Source organism: Pipistrellus kuhlii, unplaced genomic scaffold (assembly GCF_014108245.1).
Source record: "Pipistrellus kuhlii isolate mPipKuh1 unplaced genomic scaffold, mPipKuh1.p scaffold_m20_p_5, whole genome shotgun sequence".
Classification (NCBI taxonomy): domain Eukaryota; kingdom Metazoa; phylum Chordata; class Mammalia; order Chiroptera; family Vespertilionidae; genus Pipistrellus; species Pipistrellus kuhlii.
Genome location: NW_023425551.1, coordinates 53,029,127 through 53,052,959, shown reverse-complemented (window position 1 = coordinate 53,052,959; position 23,833 = coordinate 53,029,127). Strand labels below are relative to the sequence as shown.

Genomic DNA, 23,833 nt, shown 5'->3' with positions numbered 1-23,833 from the left:
CCACTTCCAACACGGAGCACTGTAGTTACAATGAAGTTCAAGTACACAGGGGTGAGGGTCATGCTCTAAGATAACAGACTTAATAACTTCTCAAATTGACAAAAGAAAATGGAAGGAGAAGCACTGTTTCAGCTTATAGGAGCCTTGGATATAACAAACAGATATACCCTGTTTCCCCGAAAATAAGACAGTGTCTTATATTAATTTTTGCTCCCAAAGATGTGCTAGGTCTTATTTTCAGGGGATGTCTTATTTTTCCATGAAGAAGAATACGGTACACATTTATTCTTAAATGAAAATAAAGGAAATTTATTACCTGTATACGGTACGGTAGTACGGTAGTTGTCAACACAAACCAGTATCAAGAATTTACTCATTTATTCAATGACAATCATGTCATCTTCTGGAACATCATCATAACAATCCAATTCCTGAATTTCCTGTTGAATTTCCTGTGACTCCATTTCTTTCAGAATCAGTGGACCAAATCTCTCACGTTTAGCCTAGGGGGACATTATTTTTTGGGGATGCCTTATATTTCACTCAGAAGGAAACCTGTAAGTAGGTCTTATTTTCGGAGGATGTCTTATTTTCAGGGAAACACGGTAGTATATGGTCTGTGATAAGAGCCTGACTTGAAAAAACAAAAACAAACAAACAAACAAAAACAGATATTTGGCGGAGGTTAGTTGAGGCAATTGAATATATGGCCAGTATATTGGGAAATAATGTGATAATGCTAGTATGTTACATTGGATAATGTGCTGAAGTATTTTGGAGTGAAATTTCATAAAGTCTACAATTCCAAGTGGCTTAGTGAACAGAAACACGCAGATAAAGCATATGTGCAAGAATATAACAATTTTCTGATACAGATGGTATCTGAAGCAACTGTTGATTACACACATTTTTTTCTAATTTTCCCTGACTTGAATTTCAAATCTAAAGTTTTTTAAAAATATTATTCCTGTCCCCAAATTTTAAATATTATTTAAGTGAGAAGAAAGGCATATTAAAGCTAGCTTAAGAAGGTAGGTCCTGTAACTTCAAACAAGAGTTAGCAAGTATAGTACATTGCTCTTCAGATCTTAAGGGCTCATCACTAAAATAAAAAGAGGAATTTTGGGTACCCAACAGATTTCTGTGCCGGACAGCGCTATGCCATCAGTGCCTTCCTCGTGAGTATCAGGCTGAAAGGACAAGGTGTAGTTACCCTAGAAGCCAAACAAGTCCACCCAAAAGTGTTAAAGACTCTATTAGTTTCAGTGTTTCTGACTCCTAAACTAAACCAAACAAGTGGTCAGAATAAGCCTCTACTATGAAATAACAATGACTAACGTTATAACAGTAATAATAACGGCTAACACTTATCAAGCACTCAGTGAGAGGCAATGACAAATTGGCAGGGACATGGAAAACGATGCTTCAGTAGTAATGACAGATAAGGATGTTCCGTGCCCATTATGAATAGTCTTTCCCTCAGTAGGTGCCATCACCTATACGTGTGAGCGGTGTTACAGGAATTCAGAGGTGATCACTTTTGATTGGCTACAGCTGATATTTTAAATTTAGGTTTACTGAAATATTTAATTTGATGGTAATAAGTGGATGTGACATTTTCCTTCTCCCTACCCAATACTGCCCCCTAGTGGTGCCTTGGCCCCTTAACAGCATCTCTCAAATCCTCAAGGGGGCACAGAAAAAAATGGAAACGCTCCATCAACAAATGGCTACTGAATCTGGATCGAGTTGTGAACATTGATCTCAAGTTGAGCCATTTGAAGTAAAGTCTTTATTTCCTTTTTTTCCCTTTCAGGAAAACGATGCCCTACCATAACAGTATCACATCCTAGGGGCCTAAGCCTTCTATCACAAGTTGCACCGTGAGGGAAGAGGAAAAGGAGACCTTCCACGAGCTCACGGAAGGGCCAGTTCCTGTCCCCAGGCTGCCACTGAGAGCAGCTTCCTTGTAGGATGGAAAGGGAAGAAGAAAGTCACAATTCCCTGACCGTGAATCTAATGGAAACATGGTCCTAAAAACCTTGAAATCTTGAAGCACGCGTCAAATGCCAAAAATCAGGGTCATGTCGAAAGCGGAACTGTTTTCTGTTTTGCAAGAGGTGACAACGTAGGTACACCTTTGGGGACAAGCTCTTCACTTGTTCTGGGAAGCTCCTCCCAAAAGGCCAAGTGACTATTCAAGGACAAAGCTGAGGCTCTAGGACAGCGATGTCCCCCTGGTGTGCCCCGGCTTCCTGCTGTGCTACAGGTTCTTTTGAGACATGCAGTACCAGGCTTTTCAGTCAGGGCACGGACTCTTTTTCTTTAGATCGTCACATAAACAATGCCATTAGCCAACACAACCATAGCCGCCCAGTGTGAATAAGCCAAAATTATATCCATGTTTGTCAGATCGGCAAAAAATTTATATTTGTGGTGTGCCATAGAATTTTAGCAATTATTTTGCGTGTGCAGTGAGGTGGGAAAGGTTGAAAGTTGCTGCTCCAGAATCATGTAAAACGTTGAAAATGCAGCAGGCAGAGTTAAAGCTTTGAATACTTTGTGTTCTATCAACAGAACAAAAATGTCAATTCTTTTCTAAGTACGGGTTGGGCCATTGTGTGCCTAAAAATTATTACTTCTTTTGTGGCACATGAGGTTCTTATGGGAGACATGCTAGCAGAAGCCCAAAGCTGCAATAGCCGTCTTCACCAAAATCTTAGCAAGGCTTTGACTTCCAAAACTGCTGTTTCACCGTCTATGAGGGAGCATAGCTGAGGATGTAACACTGAGAGCAGGGATTGTGTCTGTCTTATTTATGGAGATACATACACCTCACAGCCTAGAAGCTTTCCAGGCTCATAGTAAGCATTTCAATGTTTGTTGAATAAATACATTTAAAAAAGTGCTCCCCTTTCCCTCATACAAACCAGTTCTGCCCTGGGACACAGAGGAAGTAGGCTTGGGAGTATGCAAAGACAGAATCTTGGACAGAGCAGGGCCTGGTGAAGTTGATTTCTCTTAGTGTTGGTGAAGCAGTTTGACAAGAAGGGAAGAAGAAAGGAATATGGAAAAACATGTTCCTTGGCATATAGGATGCACCAATGACTCACAAAAATGAATTAGGACACCTTGAAGGACAGCAGTGTTTGTGGAGGGTAGGTAGGAATCAGAATCATGGTTACTTGGACACTAATGTAAATTGACCTTGACTGGTTCCCAGGTTGGTGAGAACTTCAGCGTAATTAGCACAAGACAGCATTAGCCACTTCTGTCTCCTGAGCAGCTCTTCTCTCTTCTACCATTCTCATATTCTTACCTGTGGAGATTGGGTTCACTTCTTGAAGAGAAATGCTGCAACTGAAAATTATAATGTCTAGTCCTAGGTCATTTCTGTCATCAATTGTTCTTTTTCGTCATTATTGAAAGTAGAAATCTAAGAATAATGCATCAGACTGTTTACAAATTTACCCATTCTTCTCTTAATTCATCTCTCTTTGCAGCAGACATCCCATTTCTCACACAAAACATAACTTAGAAGACATTAGGTTATTGTTGTTTTTTAAAACATATTTTTTATTAATTTCAAAGATGAAGGGAGAGGGAAAGATAGAAACATCAAAGATGAAAAACATTGATTGGCTGCCTCCTGCACACACTCCCAACTGGGGATTGAGTCTGCAACTAGGGCATGTGGCCTGGCTGGCAATCGAACCAAGACCTCTTGGTTCATAAGTCGAAGCTCAACCACGAAGCCACACCGGCCGGCGACATTAGATTACTGTTAAGTAGAGCCTTGTTAGCTCCTCCTGAAACCCTTACTCTTACTCAAGAGGACAATTCCCTTCCCCAAATATTTTTAAACCTTGCTTACTTAAGTATAACATCCTCCTCAGAAGCCATTTTATCTCCACTCTGGTCCATCTTAAATGCAACTGCCTAAATCTTCTGAATTTCTCCAATCATATTTCCTCCTACCCTCAATAGCATCCCATTTAAAAAAAAAAAAATCAAGAAATGCTGAGATTATTCTTCAGATGCCAAAACTACATAAATTTCAGATCCCTTATATTTCAGAATTTCTATTTCTCCTGACACTAAAGCCTTGAACAGGATATTCTGTAATTTACTAATTTCTCTCTTCTACCAGGAAATTTTCCATGTTATTCTTGGGGGGAAAAAACAAAAACAAAAAAACATAACCTTCATGTATGTTTAACACTTACTACTCACCCTTGAATGAACACATTGAGTGCTTGCAGTATATTTTTAGATGTTTAACACTGTAAGTTTATAATACTATGGTATATATTTAACATATGAAAACTTCTCAGAGCATTAGCTCCTTAAATAGAAGCCATGGATTGGCAAGAAGTAAGCTCTGAAACAAGTTGGGCCAATAATGGTACTTTTCAGTTAATGATCCTAGGCCAGCCAAAGCCTTTTCATGAAAATTTTAAAGGTAAAAAAACCACCTCACTTTCAGGTGTGTTCCCTCAAAATCCATAGGTTAAAACCCTGAACCTCAATGTAACTGTACTAGTATTTGAAGATAGGGTCTTTAAGGAGGAATTATGGTTAAATGAGGTCATAAGAGTTGGGCCTTAATCCAATGATATCCCTGTCCTTATAAGAGGAAGAGACACCAGAAATCTATCCCTGGTGTCACAGAATAAAGGCCATGTAGGACTTAGCAAGAAACCAAGAAGAGGGCTTCATCAGGAACCAAAGTGGCTGGCACCTTGATCTGGGACTTGCTACCCTCTAGAACTTTCTCAACATGCTTAATAAATCATCCATAATAAACACCCATTTTCAGCAATTAAAAAGCTTGATTTGGAAACTAATTATCACAAATTTGTTATTTAAGCTGGCTGCTGCCACTTTGAGAAACAGGCATAAGGTATCTTTAAGTGTGGAGGGGGGTCCTACAGACTGTGGACCATATAAGGCTGGCAAAAATCATTTGGTCTGGCCCTGCCAAGGCATTAGGGGTGAGTTAATTAAATGTTTAACCAAATATAGCAGGCTAATTTTTAGGCTGATAATTTTGTATGGTCCATGAATGATGTTATGAGTACCCAAATGGCTCTTGGCAGATAAAAGGTTCCCCACCCCTGCTAAAGACTTAAAAATAAACTGATATTCAAAATTTCTTCTTGAGAAATATATATTTTTGTTTTGTTTTGTTTACTTTTCTATCTTTCAATCTTGTGAAGGGATTCTGCTAGTTGCTCTTTGTCTAGACTTGTATTGTTAAATATCAATAGAGGCAAATAAAAATAAGCCTCCTAGCTCCTCATCCAGGACAAGAACTTCTGGTCTACTTCTTCTTAACCATGCCTTAAAATGGAAAGAAATCTTTTTTTAAAATCATCATGATAACATTAGGATAGATTCAAGGTGGAAAAGTTATGAATCTATTAAGAAGTTCTGTGTTTTCTTACTGAAACAGTCTGAATTGTTCATCGCATACCGATTTCCCAAAGCAGATGCAATTTTAAGAAAAAGCACGAAGGGTGAAGCATACAATATTAATGGCCATAAACATCTCAGCTAAGTGCATTTATTGAGGTAAAATGGCCTGGAAACAGATGTAAGAAGTCAAACAAGGACATCAGCCTGTAATCATCAGGAGAATGCCAAGAGAGCATTTTTGTTAGCAACTCTCCAGAGGGAAGATAATGGCCTCCTACAAAAGGTCAAGAAAGGTCATGTAATCTCCAAGTTCAAGGAAACAATACACAACACACACACACACACAATCACCTATACTCCAAAATCTCCTTTAGCATACTTCACATATGCTTTGAATTCACCGTTTCAACAGGCAGTTTTCAAACAATCTGATTGTAAACACTTAATCATTCCCCCTCCCCCGTGTATTATATACTAGGATAAACTTTTAGAACGTGTCTTGGGTTTTGATTGGTTTTCCTCATTAATGAGATGAGTCCTTCAAAATATATTCTTGACTTTAAAAAGTTTCTTTTAAAAAAAAAATAAGGTCAACCGAAGCCAGTTTGGCTCAGTGGTAGAGCATCGGTCTGCAGACTGAGAGGTCCCAGGTTCAATTCCAGTCAAAGGCATGTACCTTGGTTGCGGGCACATCCCCGGTAGCGGATGTGCAAGAGGCAGCTGGTCGATGTTTCTCCCTCATCGGCGTTTCTAGCTCTCTATCTCTCTCCCTTTCTCTCTGTTAAAAATCAATAAAATATATTTTTTAAAAATAAAAATAAAAATAAGGTCAGTAGCAGCTGTAAAACTATAATTTCAATAGAGATGGGCAATCATAGTGGGTACATAGTCAGTTTCACGGGAGTCAGAAGACAAGAGAGAGAATAAAAAACTGCCAGTCAAAAAGATGAAGATTTACCAAACTTAACCAGTGACACAACAGTACTCAAACAGAATAAAGTCTGTGGGGTGCCAACCAGAAAGGTTGTCCTAAGTAGTTTTATGTTTGTTTGTTTTTTCCTTACCTAGGAGGTAATCTAGGTTTCAAATTAAGACAGATCTGGTGGGGGTGATTTAAAATACAGTTCAAAATAAGTGCTGTTTGATTTACCAATAACTCTATTTCCTCAGCTTCCAATTCTTGATGATAATAGTAACAACTGGCTGGTATAGAATATTCACATGCTAGTTAACATTTAAATATCTTGTTATAGATGTGATGCATAATATGAAACCAGAAGAAATCAATCTAGACCCTGTGCCTAGGGCTGCGGCCATTTGTTGTGCTGGTCTCCGGAAGAGATAACAACCGCTGCTTTCCTCCTCCAGCCCCCTATGCTCCAACGCTGGTCTTTCTGTGAATCAGCCATGCAGTGCAATTTCCCTTCCCCTGAAATGCTTTTCTCCAGACTTTTAGCACAGCTGGCTCCTTTTCTTCTAGTCTCAGTTCCAATGTCACTTTCTCCGAGGCCTTTTCCAGCTTCCACGCCTCTTTTTTCCTGAGCTCATATACTGTTGATTTGTTTACAGCAGTTCCCACCGTAGACCATTATCATGCTTGTAAACTTGTTTCTCTCTACTGACTAGAATGTAAGCTCCACAAAGAAGCTGGTAGGTCAAAATCACAGTTGTGTTCTCACAGCCTAGAACCATGCCTCACACGAAGTAGGCTTTCTGTAAGTGATTGTTGGGTGGATGGATGAGGAGGGGCAAAGTCTAGGTGGTTGATGAAAATCCTCCTTTCACGATCTGACTTTTCATGGCCACCAGCACTAATATCTGCTCTTAGCCTCCACTGTTTCTCTCCTGGACTGCTGCAAGTCTGCCTGCTTCTTTCCTGGGTCCCCTATGGTCCATTTCAACGCATCTGCCAACCTAATCCTCTTTAAAACATGCCTCTCTTTGGTGAGAAACCCTGTAACGGGCTCCCTATGTCACTCAAAGTAAAAGCCAAAGTCCTTACAAACAGCCTACAAGCCCTACTTGGTGTGATCCCTCCTTTCCTGACATCCCCCTCGCTTAGCCAGCAACGACTGCTTTCGCCTTCTTGTTCCTTGAATATGCCAAGCACCACAGGGTATTTTTCTCTAAGCTGTTCCCACTTCCTATAATGTATTTCCTCCTGTATCTGACCAACCAGCTCCCTCACCTAGTCTATTTGACTCTGACCTTCCTATTGAAGCTTATCCTCACGCCTTATTTACTACTGCAACCCATCAGCCCACCCCCATGTCAGCTTTTCCCCCATAGAGCATGTTATCTTCTAACACACTGTACAGTTTATTTTTACATTTTATTAACTGTCTTCCCTGCCACCCTTCACTAAAATGTAAACTCTGAGGGCATTCTTTGTTCACCAATGATTCCCAGGCACCTACAATAGTGTCTGGCACACAGTAAGCATTCGGTATATATTAACATGAATTTGTCATCTTGATCCTATATAATAAAAGCCTAATATGCAAATTGTACCCTCAACTGGGAGTCAGGCTGGGAGTCTGATTGCTCGACCAGTCGCTATGATGCGCACTGACCATCAGGGGGCAGATGCTCCGACTGATAGGTTAGCTTGCTGCTGGCGCTGGTGGGCTAGACTGGAGTCAGGTGTGAGGTGAGAGCTGTCAGGAAACTGCCAGAGTTTGGCCGAGCCCCGGTGGAGGTGGACGGAGGCGGGGCAGGAACCAGGAGGGACTAGGAGGTGTGGGAGGCTAGTACATATGATCCGAGAGCCGTGGACTGCGCAACCCCCCACAGCCTGGGGCATTCTCAGTGCACGATTTATAATTTTCAGAGCTGCTTCTTTTTATTTAATAAGTTTCACTAACTACTCCAGGAGACTGGATAGCACCATTACAGGGGACAGGCCAGGGGACAGGGGGCGGCCTCAGGCTCCCTGGGATTCAGCAGAGAAGGGAGCGGGGCTGAGTCGGAGAAACCAAGTCCAAAACTTGAAAGGAAGCGGGAGGCAGCAAGGTGCAGAGAACGACAGCTGCACAGGGGCCTAGGAAAGCTGCTGGGTGGGGGCAGCCAAGGAACCCGGTGCCTCTCCCACAGGACAGGCTCCACGTCCCTCCCTCCTCCTCTCTGTGACCCTCACCCCAGCTCTCCTCCAAGGCCCCGCCTGGGCTCACCCCACAGCCACACCAACACTGCTTCGCCCACCCTGCCCAGCCCCCTCTTCACAGCCCTCCCCATCCCACACGGCCTTTGGGGAGCTCCACACCAGGAGGAGGAAGAGGGAGGCTGCACTCAGGAGGTCACAAGAGGGGGCAGAGCAGGGCCTGCCAAGTTAGATGGAGGGGAGAGAGGGAGGGAGAGACCCCACAGGACTGGGGACAAGATGGACAGGGAAGGAGGGCCATGCGTAAGTGGCGCCCTTGGTTGAAGCAGAAATCCTGACCCCATTTTACAGACCCCAGCAGTGTGTGTGTGTGTGTGTGTGTGTGTGTGTGTGTGTGTTTGTTTGTGTGTTGGGGGATGGGAGTGAAGACAAAAGAGGGTGTGAGAGGACTGGGTGGAGAGCAGCAACATTTGATTCATGGCCTATTTATTTTTATTAATGTATTTTTATTGATTTCAGAGAGGAAGACAGAAACATCAATGATGAGAGAGAATTGATCTGCTGCCTCCTTCATGACCCCTACTGGGGATTGAGCCCACAACCCAAGAATGTGCCCTTGACCAGAATCAAGCCCAGGACCCTTCAGTCTGCAGGCCATGTGGATAGAGCCAAACCATCTGGGGTGACCCATGGCCTGTTTAAAACCATTGCAGTAGGCTGAGCCGGGTCCTTACCATGATGGTGTTACCTGATAATGAGGGTGTCTCTCCTTATGTTGGGGTAATCGGAACTTCAGCAAAGTAGTCCCGATGGAGCCTGCAAAGGGTTTCCACGCACATGATGCAATTACTTTGTGTGGCAGCTGAAGAGGGTGAGCAGAGCCTTAGGACATGAGGTCTCTAAGACCAGGGGCTGGAGGGAAAGTGTGTGCTGAGCATTCCGCACTGTGAGTTACAATCCTGAATAATAAAAGCTAATATGCAAATTGACCAAAAGGCGGAATGACTAGTCGCTATGATGTGCACTGACCACCAGGGGGCAGATGCTCAGTGGAGGAGCTGCCCCCTGGTGGTCAGTGTGCTCCCACTGGGGGAGCGCTGCTCTGCCAGAAACCAGGCTTATGGTTGGCGAGCCCAGTGAAGGTGGCAGGAGCCCAGTGGAGGGTTCAGGCCTAAACTGGCAGTTGGATATCCCCTGAGGGGTCTCAGATTGGACATGGTGCAGGCTGGGCTGAGGGATACCCCCTCCCCCCCACACACACACACACACAGTGCACAAAATTCGTGCACCAAGCCTCTAGTCTATACATATAGAGGTAATATGCTAATTGCCATTATGGTGTCCCATAACCAATTTGCATGTTGATGTGCACACAGCAGGGAGTGGGCAGCTGGAACCAAGTTTGCAGGGGCCTGAGGAGAGCCTGACAGGAGCCCAGACTACAAAGGAAGAGGAAGTAGCCACAGGAAGCTCTTCCAACCCCCCTGCATGGACACCCTACCCCTGCCACCGCACTCCCAGGGGGATGGGGCGGCTGACTGGATGGGGAGAAGACCCACCCTAAAAACTGGTATTGGTGTGGGCATTCGAAACAATCAGAGCTAGGACCTGAAATGCTTCTAGGTTTTGAGTGCTCATTGTTGGCTTCATTAAGGACAGCAGAGCCAAAAGACTGGTCACCTAGGACAGATGAAATTGTGAACCTGCCCTACCAGCCCTGACCAGCTCATAACCCTACTCTGTGCCAAGTTCATAGGGATGTAAGTGAAAAAACATAGTTCCTGTATCAGAGGTAACAGATGTGCTAACATTTTTTTGCACACTGGGCTTGTGTCAGAAAACATCCTTTATGCTTTATATATATTAGAATGACTATGTGCTCTAGGTATTACTTCATTCAGAGACTGAGGATACAGGCTTAGCAAGTTCAGCTACCCATGGTAATCCAAGGGTGGAAGCTGGTCTTGTAACTCCATCATCTGTGGGATTAACTGCAGTGCTATACTGGTTCCCAGTCTTATCAAAAATTTTAATTAAAACTTGAATTCAAATTAAAAGGAATGAAACTTAATGAAGATGAGTACAGGGCACATGGGGTTCAAAGAGAATGCCACAGGTTCCCACAGAATCTCGGGAGCTTCCCCGGGGTGTGAAGAATGAGTGTGCATGCACCAAGCAGTAGCAGAGCCATCTGGTCAGTGATGAGCGCGCTGAGGTGGGATCTCAAACATAAAGTGGGAGAGACAAATGTTAAATAGGTAACAGAAAGTTATGTAGAGAGCAACATAAAACTGAATAATGGAACTAGAGACGATACTGATCACTCTTTTAAGAAGCTTCACTACAGGGGATGCAAGTCTGTACATGTTTACACACGCTGCTATTATCAGTATACTGAAGCTGAAATTTTGTGCTGCCATTTATTTGTAGTTTTGGGTAAACTGCATACCCTCTTTTCATCTATAAATACGGTTTAACTTCATCTAAAAGAGCTACAGAATATAAACTTTGTGCATAGTACTTTTTTTTTTTTCCCCTGAACCCAGAAAAAGACAGATGCTCATGTATATTATTAGCTACAACTGTGCCGGGCCCCATTTTAAGTGCTTCTCGGGTTTTGTTTTTTCCCCCAACAGCTTATATGCACTATTTCTAAAACTCACTTTTCAGGCGAGAAACAGGCAGGTTAAATGCATCTAAGAGCACATTGACAGTTAAATAGCAGACTCAGGATTTGAACATCCTGACTCCTGAGAATACATGACTCCCAGTAACTGCCCTCTGAAATAATTCCAACATTACCACACTAGACCCAATTCTAATTTTCTGAAAGTCAATAGTGACCCACTCAATATTCTCAATAGCGCCGTTTTATGTTCAAATAGCAGATATCCATGCCACAAAAACTATGTGACATGTTCACTCTTAATGGAGTTGTGCTAGAACTACCTACTTACTGTTATCTAGAAGTTACTAGAGCAATAACAGCTCCACAAACTTTAAAACTACATCCCTCCTAAGCTTCAGTTAAATAATAATCTACTTATTATGAGACCAGTGTTTCTGATCTTTTCCCCTCCAAGACCTAGCAGTTATCATCTTATGTGCCTCAGGCATGGAACAGCTCTGGCCACCGACACAGGCATTAAGTTAGGATGAATTAAGGACTGTATATCTGCTTTGCCCGATTGATATAAGAGCAACACCACACATCAGGTGTCACCTTGGCCGTTGCCAGGGGGTTTGTGCATAGTGCTTTTAAAAAAATTTTTAGAGAATGGGGAGAAAGAGAGCGAGGGAGAAACATTGATTTATCTGTTGTTGTTGCTCCACTTATTTATGCATTCAGTGGCTGATTCTTGTACTTGCCCTGACAGGATCATAACCACAACCTTGGTGTTTTGGGATGACGCTCTAGCCAGCTGAGTTACCTACCTGGCCAGGGCCTGCTTAGTACTAATTTTAACAAAATTTTACTTCCCGCCCTCCCATAGTGTTTGTATTAGTATCTACAGTACAAACATAGAATTCCTTCTATTTAATAACAGAGACTATTCTCAAAGTATAATGTGCGGTAAGATAAAAAGACTAGAATGATGTTGTTTTTATTTCCTAAAGGCTACATTTTCAATATAGTATTTCTTAAGGACTTTGTTCTATAAACTTTCGGTAAATCCTTGAAATCTATCAGTAATAGTAACTACTACCCTGACCAGTTTGACTAAGTGGATAAAACGCCAGCTTGCAGACTGAAGGGTCCCGAGTTTGATTCCGGTCCAGGGCATGTGCCTTGGTTGTGGGCATATCCTCAGTAGGGGGTGTGCAGGAGGCAGCTGATTGGTGTTTCACTCTCATCGATGTTTTTAACTTTCTATCCCTCTCTAAAAAATCAATAAAAATTTAAAAAATAATAGTAACTACTAATGCAAAGTATAGCAGACATTTGCATAGGATTCTATTCAGCAACCCCTCTCCTGCAATCTTGCCCCTTGCCCACCTTCCCATCCCCACCCCTGCTTACAAAGCAGAATTTTAGGATAAAAGACAAATATTTAATCTTAGCAAGAAGAATTTCTAAAGTATCATGAATTTAAACTACTTTTACTTTATCTAAGGTTGCCTTGTTAACAGACCAAACATTTTTGGCATTAAAAAAAAATGTGTTGATATGAAGGTTGTAGAGGGTATAAGTTTTGTCCTTTATTTTTAATATTTTTATTAATTTCAGAGAGAGAAAGGGAGAGGGAGATAGAAACATCAATGAAGACAGAGAATCATTAATTGGCTGCCTTCTGCACACCCCACACTAGGAATCCAGTTCGCAATTTGGGCATGTGCACTGACTGGGAATTGAAGTGTCCTCCTGATTCATAGGTTGACGTTCAACCTCTAAGTCACACCAACAGGGCCGTTTTCCTTTTTTAATATATAACAGTATCTCCCATATGCCATAAAAGCATTTCCATCAGGTTTATGAAATTCTTTGTAAAATGCCATCCTATATAATAAAAGCCTAATATGCTACGTGTCCAGTCATCTGGTTGGCCTTTTCACCAAAGTGTAATGTGCTAATGATATACTAAGGCCGCTTAACTGCTTACTATGACATGCACTGAGCACCATATTTAAAGTATCTAATGTGGCAGACACTCTGGTAGGTGAGCTTGCTGCTGGGGTCTGGCCAATCGGAACTGAGCTCGAGGGGCTGGACACGCCCTGGAGCCCTCCTGTTGCCCCCCTCCCCAGCTGGCCAACCTCCCGCATACCTCCCCAGACATGATGATGCAATGGTGGGGTCTCTTGGCCTGGCCTACACCCTCTCCCAATCCGGGATCTCTCGGGGGATGTCAGAGAGCCAGTTTCAGCCTGATCCTGCAGGCTAGGCTGAGGGACCCCACTGGTGCATGAATTTGTGCACCAGGCCTCTAATTTAAAATATTATCAATGATTGCTTTATAGCTTTGAATCACTGAATTGAACCAGATTCCAGACCATCTTAAGAACTTTCTCAGCATTTAGAAATGTCTAATGCTATTTACTCCAATCCCTTCAAAAGCAGTGTTCTCTGCTGATAGAAATAAGATTTGTGCATTTAAGTGACTGGTTTAATAATATAGCTACTAAGAACCTTTTCCAACCTTAAAGATTCAATACTGAAAAACCTTTCCTTAAGTACCTTTTGAGATGCATTTGTAGCCCAAGTCTCAATGTTTTAATAGGAAAAGGCTAAGTTTGGCTATTTCAAATTTGACTCAATTTTTTAAAATATTGAATACATTACTTTTATCCACTTCATCCAAACACTGAAATTTATTATACAGCCCTAGATCTGATGCATTTAGACTCTAATCTTTAGATAGTTTTAAACATACACCTTGCAGAGATGGCAAAGTCTAACTCCTTAATCTCCTCTGAGAAGGTAACTTTTAAAAATGAACTAAGTATTTAAGGAAAGTTACACTTTTTGTTATGGTTAAAGAAACATAACAGAAACCCATTCTGAGTATGAAAAGAAATAAATACTAAATTATTTCACAGTTATCTACTAAAGCCTAAATCTAAACTGATTACAACCAATATTTAACTATACATTCACATAGCTAATAAAGGAGAGAAAAAAAAAAAAACTTGAACCCCATGTGCCAAAAATAGTCTGCTTCCACTAACCTTGGGTTCTAGCATATCCCAGGATACAGTAGATTGGGGGCAGGACTTCAAGCTCAGTTATAGCTGAAGGTCATTCCAAAGCTGAGCTGCTAAAAATAAAATTTCACTAAAAAAATCACAATGGTACTTTATACAACCTTAATGACAAAAGAGTAATTTTTTTGTTCCTTACCTAAAATTTATAATACTGACCAAAAGCTGAAAATTATTGGTATATGTACATGAAAGTGTGATAAAATAAGACAAAGCATGGTAAAGACTGCTTTATTGGTGGCAGTTAGTACAAGTCAATAAATATTGATCCCAAAGAAGAACTCAGCTATCGTCAGCTTACTGGTCCATAGAGAGCTGAATGAAACTGAACCAGCTCATTGCTGGGAGGATAACTGATGTCAGTCCTGCTTCTTGGGAAATGAAGCCAAAGCCAGCTGATACAAGGCATAAATTGTTCCTAAAAAAATTAAAAAAACAAAAAACAAAAACACAAGAAGAACTTAGAAGAAATTCTAAGATTCAAATGTATAAACCAAATATTCCAGCTAAAAATTTTAAGATAAAGGCAAGGTTGGCAGTAAGACTACTTTAACGGGTACTGGCAAATTTTTTCAAAAATAGGGTGACCCAAGAAAATATATATGCATATTTTGAATAATTACACAGGCAGTGTTTATTAAAATACATTTCATTTTCAAAATTGAACTACTAGCTATTAAACTATGTAAACATTTTTAAGTCACCCTGTATATAATATTTATTCTGGTTTCAATATTACTTAACTTCTACACAAAGTGTTAGAAACAGCACAATAATGTATAATATTTGTCATCTTAAAAACAAAAAATTTTAAGTAAAATTAAGAACATATATAATTTCCATACTTATCTAAGATTGCCTGAGAAAGCTAAGAACAATTAAAACATCAACAAGAGGTAAAAATACACAAGCTTTCCCTAAAATGTATTATCAATGTAAAACTAAGGAACATGATATATAATTTTAAAATAACCAATTTTAATATAAGAATAGCTAATAACTAAAATTCATAACTCTGCTCCTACTATACCAATTTGTGTATTACACTGCTAATACTGAATAATGGATCTGCCCACATAAAAAAAGTCAAAGCACTTCACATATAGTATTAAGTATTGGTCTATACTGGTTTTTTCATAAATAAGGGTGTACAAAATTGAGATGTAAAATGTTTTTATTATGTATCACAAAATATTTAAAAGCCCATTATAGGAGATGGGGTAGAGTAGATGCCTTCGATTCCTCCAAAGGCCTACAGGGCCACCAGTGGCACATGGAAAGCCAATCATCAGACTTTACTGGTACATTTGTTAAAGACATTAAAATGTTCTTATACAATATGTACCAATCACCCCCTTGAATCCTTATAGCAAAGCATTATGATCTCAGATTCTGGCCGAAACCGGTTTGGCTCAGTGGATAGAGCATTGGTCTGTGGACTGAGAGGTCCCAGGTTCGATTTCGGTCAAGGGCATGTACATTGGTTGCGAGCACATCCCCAGTAGAGGGTGTGCAGGAGGCAGCTGATCAATGTCTCTCTCTCATCGATGTTTCTAGCTCTCTATCCCTCTCCCTTTCTCTCTGTAAAAAAATCAATAAAATATATTTAAAAAAAAAAAAAAATCTCAGATTCTGGAGAAAGACTGCCTGTGTTAAAATACTGGCATAGCATGCTATCCACAGACGATGTATTATAAAACTGTATACTTGAAATATACATTATTATTAATGAATGTCATCCCAATGAATTTAATAAGATAATATTTTAAAAATACTGGCATAGTAAAAGCAATGAAATTGTTAGTTATCTTACTATTACTTTCCTATAATTTTCAAATGTCTTACCACCAACTGTAAGAATCATGGTAGCTCTATACAGGAGGGCATCAGCTACCCCACCTTTTAGATGCACTGGAATTCCATTGTCTTCCTAAATTAAAAAAAATAATATTAATAAAAAGACTAACCCATTCATATAAAATTAAATGGCTGTATAAACCCCTAAAATTTAAATTTTAAATTTCAAAATTAAAAAGAACTACAATTTTCCTGATTTTTTCTCTACTACTACTACTGCTACTCCTACCACTACTTTTAAAATAAGAACTTCTAGAGTCAACACTCTTTCTTTTAAAGTTAATTTGAGATCCAAAAAAGATGTTCTTTTCATGGAATATATAAAGTGTCGATATGAAAATGTACTCATTGAGTTTATCAACTTAATTATAAATATTAGTAATCATCACATTTTAGACTCAGTCCAAGAGAAGGTTTTTGGTTTTTTTTTAAATTCTTTAAAATAAAGGGAGAGATTAAAAATGGTGGCAAAGTAACTGGATGCTACATTGACATGCTCCCAGGACCAAACTGGAATTACAACTAAAATACAGGAAAAACTTCCTGAGTAATTAACAGAAGACTCTTTGGAGAAGGGTTGAAAAAAAAAAAAAATCACTCAATCAGAGAATTAAAAGGAAAAAACTGAAAACAGGAGGACAGCTTAAGGGGAGCTGTGGGACAAAGTGAAACGTAAAAAATACTTGAATACCAAGTGTGCACGAATAAAGAGATAGAGGACGTGTTTGAAGAAGTAATGGCAGAAAACTTCCCTAACCTGGTGAAGGAAAAAGTCACATAAACTCAGAAGGCACAGAGAACCCCAAGCAGGCACACACCCAGACACATCATAATTAAAGCGCCAACAATTAAAGGCAAAGAGAGAATCTTAAAAGCAGCAAGAGAAAAGGTTATCTACAAAGGAATTCCCATAAGGCTGACACCTGATTATCAGAAACTTTACAGGCCAGAAGGGAATGGTATGAATTACTCAATGTAAAGGAAAGCAAGGATCTGAAACCAAGATTAGTATATCCAGCAAGGCTATCATTCAAAATAGATGGTCAAATAAAGAGCTTCCCAGGCAAAAAAAAAAAAAAAAAAAAGGCTAAAGGAGTACATCACCCACCACCAAGACAGCATTACAAGAAATGCTAAAAGGGATTGCTGTAAGTCAGGGAATGTTGAGAAGAGCCAGAGACAGAAACCTAGCCATATAGAATTAAAATGGCAATAAATAAGTACCTATCAATAATAAACCTAAATGTAAATGGATTAAATGCTCTAATCAAAAGATGTAGGGTAGCTGAAAGGATACAAAAACTTGACCCAACTATATGCTGTCCACAAGAGACCCATCTCAGAACAAAAGACACACACAAGTTGATAGTGAAAGGATGGGGAAAAAATTTCCAATCAAATGGAAAAGAAAAAAAAGCTGGAGTAGCAATACTCATACCCAACAAAACAGACTTCAAAATGAAAGCCATCAAAACAGACAACAAAGGTCACTACATAATACTAAAGGGACGATTCAACAAGAGGATATAACCGTGGTAAACACATAGGCACCCAATATAGGAGCACCTAAATATATAGAAAAATACTAAACACCCCTACTTCACTAGATAGATCTTCCAGACAAAAATTTAACAAGGAAACAGTGACTCTAAAGGATACACTGGATCAGATTGATTTGATATTTATAGAACATGTCACTCCAAAGCTGCACCCAAAAATTGATGGCTTTTTTGTACACCAACAATGAATTCTCAGAAAAAGAAAATAAGCAAATAATCCCATTTACCATTGCAATAAAAAAATTAAGATACTTAGACAATTAAAATTTGACAAAGGAGGCAAGAGTACACAATGGAATCAAGACAGTCTCTTCAATAAATAGTGTTGAAAAATTGGACAGACACTTGCAAAAAAAAGAAACTAGACAATAACTTACACCATACACAAGAATAAACTTATAATGGATAAAAGACTTAAATGTAAGTCAGGAAACCATAAAAATCCTAGAAGAAACCATAGGCAGTAAAATCTCAGACATCTCTCATAGCAATATGTTTACAGATATATCTTCTAGGGCAAAGGAAACAAAGGAGAAAATAAACAAATGGGATTACATCAAAATAAAAAGCTTTTGCATAGCAAAAGAACCATTAACAAAACAAAATGGGAACCCACTGTATGAGAGAACATATTTGGCAAGGATACATCTGATAAAGGATTAATATCCAAAATATATAAGGAACTCATAAAACTTAACAAAAGGAAGATAAACAATCCAATTAAAAAATGGGCTAACGACCTAAATAGACATTTCCCCAAAGTGGACATACAAATAACCAAGAAACAAAAGAATGCTCAAAGTCACTGATCATTAGAGAGATGAAAATTAAAATGACAATGAGGTATCACCTGTCAGAATGGCTACCATCAACAAATCAACAGGTGACAAGTGTTGGCAAGAATGTGGTGAAAAGGGAACTCTAGTACAGTGTTTCCCAAACTTCTCTCATGATGAGAATCACCTGGTGGAGTTGTTAAAATACAGATTCCTGAATCCCAACTAAGAAGTGCTAAACTAGAATATTTGGGAACACTCTGTATACAATTTTACCTATATGTTCCCAAAAATTCTAGTTTTGGGAACACTCTGTATACAATTTTACCTATATGTTCCCAAAAATTCTAGTTTAGCACTTCTTAGTTGGGATTCAGGAATCTGTGTTTTAACAACTCCACCAGGTGATTCTCATCATGAGAGAAGTTTGGGCAACACTGCTCTAGTACACTGCTGGTGGGAATACAGGCAGGTGCAAGCATGATGGAAAATAGTATGGCGTTTCCTCAAAAAAACAAATATGGAACTGCCATTTGACCCAGTGATCCCACTTCTAGGAATATTGCCTAAAAATCCCGAGACACCAATCAGAAAGAATGTATGCACCGCTATGTTCATAGCGGCGTAATTTACAATAGCTAAGTGCCCATCAGTAGGTGAGTGGATAAAAAGCTGTGGTACATTTATACCATGGAATACTATGCATCAGTAAAAATGAGTAATCTGTTGCCCTTAGAAACAGCATGGAAGGGTCCCAGAGTGTATCATGCTAAGTGAAATAAGCCAGTCAGAAACAGGTTTGGCTCAGTGGTAGAGCGTCGGTCTTCAGACTGAAAGGTCCCGGGTTCGATTCCGGTCAAGGGCATGTACCTTGGTTGCATCCCCAGTAGAGGGTGTGCAAGAGGCAGCTGGTCGATGTTTCTCTCTCATCGACGTTTCTAGCTCTCTATCTCTTTCCTTTCCTCTCTGTAAAAAATCAATAAAATATATATTTTTTTTAAAAAAGATAAGTATCACATGATCTCACTCATGTGTGGAATCTAAGCAACAAAATAAACTGATGAAGATAGTGGATCCCCAGAGACATGGAAGCATGGAACAGAGGGTGGAATCTCAGAGGGAAGGCGGGAGACAGTTGGTGAGTGGGGGTTAATCAACCAAGGACCTTGTTTGCATATATTCATGGCCTATGGACAGACAAAGGGATGGTGAGGGCCTGAGCAGGGGTGGGGGCAGGCTGGAGGGGGTCAATAAGGGGAAAAAGGGGACATGTGTAATACTTTCAACAATAAAGAATTATTTAAAAAATAAGGGAAAGGGGTTTTGGTTTATAACCCTAAATCTATAGCCTTAATGCCTAGTTCAGCACCTGTCATAGAATAGATATTTAATACATTTGTTAAATGTAGCTATTCTATTTTTATGTAGTATAGATGGTCCAACTTTATATTTGCAAAAATCCAAAGATCACATTAAAGAAAACAAAAAATAAAGTAGATTACTTACAAAAGTAAATTATTCTATCCCATCAGAAACCCCTATTAACAGTATGGTGCATAGCCTTAAAAAAATTTTAATGCTTGTACTGTCATATCTAATTTATATACCTACGTGCTTAAAATACAAAATGAAATGTTATATAATGATCTGTCACATACTATTTTTTGCTTATGATATCTTTTTAAAAAGCATTTTCTCTTAGTCTATTTAAATAAACCTCATTCCTTTTAATAGTTACTAGCATTCCACTGTACAAAAATATAATTTAATTAACCAGTCCTCTATTAATGGGTAGATTATTGGGGTGTTTTGATATTAAAATTCCATTATGAATAGCCTTTTTCCTACTTGTAAATATTTATGCTACTATGTTTGTAGGAATGATTCTTAAAAGTGGGAGTCTTAGATGACAGGTTATATAATTTATTTTTAATAATACTTTCAAATATTCTCCAAAACATTTGTATTAATTATACTACTATCTAGCATGTATTATACATTAAACATCAGATTGTACACCTTAAAAAAATCAGGTACAATCTAGACATATAGAATTTTAGTCAATCATATCTCAACCAAACTGGTGGAATGGAAAAAAATATCTCCTATGTTTTCTTCTAATTTTTTTGAGAGGAATTTACATCTGAAATTTATCTTTTAATATATAATATAGAAGGGATGAAACTTTTCTTCCTTTAAAATAGCCAATTTTTCCAATACTTATTATATCACTTTTTTTAATATCTATTTTTTTTAATATATTTTATTGATTTTTTAAAAATATATTTTTATTGATTTTGTACAGAGAGGCAGGGAGAGAGATAGAGAGTTAGAAACATCGATGAGAGTCATCGATCAGCTGCCTCTTGCACACCCCTTACTGGGGATATGCCCTCAACCAAGGTACATGCCCTTGACCGGAATCGAACCCGGGACCTTTCCCCAAGCCGACGCTCTATCCATTGAGCCAAACCGGTTTCGGCTATTTTATTGATTTTTAACAGAGAGAAAGGGAGAGAAATAGAGAGCTAGAAATGTCGATGAGGGAGAATCATCAATCAGCTGCCTCTTGCACACTCCCTACTGGGGATGTGCCCGCAATCAAGGTACATGCCCTTGACCGGAATCGAACCTGGGACCTCAGTCCACAGACCGACGCTCTACCACTGAGCCAAACCGGCTTCAGCTCATTATATCACTTTTTCCACTGATTAAATTCATACATACATATTTATCTTTATTTATATTTTGGGCCCTTCCTTACGTCTATTTGCCTATTCTTGTGCAACTACACAATGTAACTCCTCCAAAGAAAGTGTCTCTGCCCCCTTAATTTATTATGCTTTCTCAAGGGCCTCCTAGATATAGAAAATGCTCAGTTAGCTATCAAATGACAGTTTCTTATTATACTTTTGCTAAATACAACAGACATCTCCAGATTTACTTCCTAGTTTTACCTTTTGGTAATCATACTATTATAAATAAAAATATCTTATAAAATATTTCAGTACCTGAAATAACTTCTGTTTCTCTCGAACTTTATTTTCAATCTGCCTGCGTGAAGCAGTAGTAATGGTCCTCTGGGAAATCTGACGAAGAGCCTGAAATTAAAAATTCATACATATTAAACAGATGTAGGGCTTATAGAAACCTTTAAAACCATCCATGTACAATCTTCACAATTATAGAAGAGGGAAAGTGAGAGTTAAAATCTATCCAATTTGTCAGTAACAAAGTTATAAACCAACATCCAGGATTTCCAATGTGTTGGCCATCCTTTGCTCTTTATACTATACTAGAGGCCTAGTGCACAAAATTAATACCTGGGGGGAAGGAGGGCCCCTCAGCCCAGCCTGCACCCTCTCCAATCTGGGACCCCTAGAAGGATGTCCGACGGTTGGTTTAGGCTCAATCATCAGCAGTTGGACATCCCTCTCATAATCTGGGACCACTGGCTCCTAACTGCTCACATGTCTGCCTGCCTGACTGCCCCTAACTGCCCCCCCCACCCCCCGCCCAAGCTGGCCTGGTCACCCCCAACTGCCCCTCGCCAGTGTAGTCGCCCCCAACTCCCCCCCCCCCCCCCTCACTGTCCTGGTCACTCCTTACAGCTCCCTCCAACAACGTGCCCTTTACTGCCCCCCCCCCCCCCCCCCCCCCCCCCCCCCCCGCTGGCATGGTTAACCCTCACTAAACCCCCTGCCAGCCTGGTCGCCCCCACAGCCTGCTGATCAGTCGTTTGGATGCCCCTCACTAACCCCCCTGCCAGCCTGGTCTCCCCACACAGCCTGTTAGGTTGTCCGTTCAGTTGTTTTGGATGCAACAGTCACTTAGCCTTTTATATATTGATTCTGCAGTCTCCAAAGACCACATTCAAGAAGCAATTCATGCCTGGCCAGTTTGGCTCAGTGGATGGAGCATCAGCCTGTGGACTCAGGGGTCCCGGGTTCCATTCCAGTCAAGGGCATGTACCTTGGTTGTGAGCACATCCCCAGTGGGGAGTGTGCAGGAGGCAGCTGATGGATGTTCCTAACTCTCTATTCCTCTCCCTTCCTCTCTGTAAAAAATCAATAATATATATATAAGCAATTCATGTGAATTTTTGAGCACAAACAAACATGACCTTGACCTTAGTTCAATCAGTATTATGTAATCCTTGAAGAAAGCATACTGATATATTACAAAAATAAAAAATGATAACAAAATACACCAATAGTTAAAATGTTTTCATTTAAAACTCTATCATTTTAAAAATCTATTACGTGATCTCAAAATAAACTAGTAGGGTTCCTAAGATACTTCTCTTTACATTTTTTCCTAAATAGATCTTTAATAATATATAAATCATTTAAAAAGGAGACTTGCATTATATACCCAATTGAATTAAATGAAAACTCCACTTTCTAAAATATATTACAAAACTAAGTAAAACCTTTTTTATTGTTACAAAACATTTGGAGAAATGTTTCCCATGCTCAAAGTCGGTGGAAGGCTGAAGGACACTGCAGAACCGTCTTCAGGAAGCAACGCCGCACGGCCACCACGACTGCTCAAGTCCCATCCAAGACTGGACGATCTGCTTTTCTAGCTGAAATCCGATGCCCACGGAGCTACTGAAACCTACACTCTTTCAGTAATAGAGGAACATCTTTCCGTCTGAGGCGGGGCATCAGAACCGTCCCCCCTGGACCTTGGATTTACTCTCTTCAGAGCTACTAAACTCACCCATCACCCCAGAGTTAAGGGTGGCGAGGGGGAAAAACAAAACAAACAAACAAAAAATGCATATCTAACAATCCTGTGCTCACTTCCCCAGCTTCTCCGCTCTCCCTATGTACCCAGCAGAGACTGGGGCAAAGGGAAAGCAACGTCAGGCAGGAAAAGGACGCGGAGCAAGGTGACCCAAGAAGCCGCCCGCCTCTCCCTCTCAGAACAGGCTTGTGAGTCGGTCGTGGTCCCTTAGCTTCCTCACCCAACGCTCCCACCCCACATCGCGACCACAGGGCGAGGAGCGCCTCACCAGCAGATTCCGCAGCATGTTGGCTCTGTTAGTGCCCACCAACCTCGACTACTAAAAGCCGGGACTGCGGAACGTCACGCAGGAAGCGGAAGTACCTTCTGGGCATGCGCATAAGCCGGGGATCATAAACATTTCCGGTTGGGCGGGGGAGGGCTGGCGCTCCCAACCATAGAGAGCGGAAGAACAGCAAGAGCGGCGGCGACACGGTGACCGCTCTAGCCAGCTGGCTGTTCGGGTTCCCTCGTCTCGTTCCCGGCCGGTCGGACACCTTTTCCCCCCGGCCTGCTGGGGATAGCAAACGACTTTTGAGACCAGAGACGCGGGGAGTTGGGTGTTACTCTCTCTTGTAACTCGCTTGGACGAGATTATTGTGAGACCACGCTATCCTAGAAAGTGTGTGTGG

At 40.4% G+C, this 23,833-nt stretch overlaps 1 protein-coding gene across 2 annotated transcripts; it reads right to left on the bottom strand.

Annotated features, from left to right (window-relative positions):
* Positions 1–14,433: 14,433 nt before the first annotated feature.
* On the bottom strand, positions 14,434–23,585 carry LOC118705212 (cytochrome c oxidase subunit 7A2, mitochondrial). 2 transcript variants are annotated; one of them, XM_036413663.2, is made up of 4 exons: positions 23,431–23,585; positions 21,422–21,511; positions 16,064–16,148; positions 14,434–14,636 (listed from the first exon to the last, which is right to left on the bottom strand). In XM_036413663.2, exons 1-4 carry the CDS (start codon positions 23,446–23,448, stop codon positions 14,578–14,580), a joined length of 252 nt encoding a protein of 83 aa, XP_036269556.1. In that variant the 5' UTR covers positions 23,449–23,585; the 3' UTR covers positions 14,434–14,577. The 2 variants fall into 2 exon arrangements, with proteins under 2 accessions (XP_036269556.1, XP_036269555.1); XM_036413662.1 differs by lacking the exon at positions 23,431–23,585 and adding an exon at positions 21,659–21,700.
* Positions 23,586–23,833: the final 248 nt, after the last annotated feature.

What these genes read in the sequence shown, in the direction of transcription:
- LOC118705212 (XM_036413662.1), bottom strand. Translation starts at nt 21,685, where the DNA reads ATGGCCAACACATTGGAAATCCTGGAT. An exon ending in ACACATTGGAAATCCTGGAT is followed by an intron (nt 21,512 to 21,658) that starts GTTGGTTTATAA and finishes TTTTAATTTCAG; the next exon opens with GCTCTTCGTCAGATTTCCCA. An exon ending in AGAAACAGAAGTTATTTCAG is followed by an intron (nt 16,149 to 21,421) that starts GTACTGAAATAT and finishes TTTTTAATTTAG; the next exon opens with GAAGACAATGGAATTCCAGT.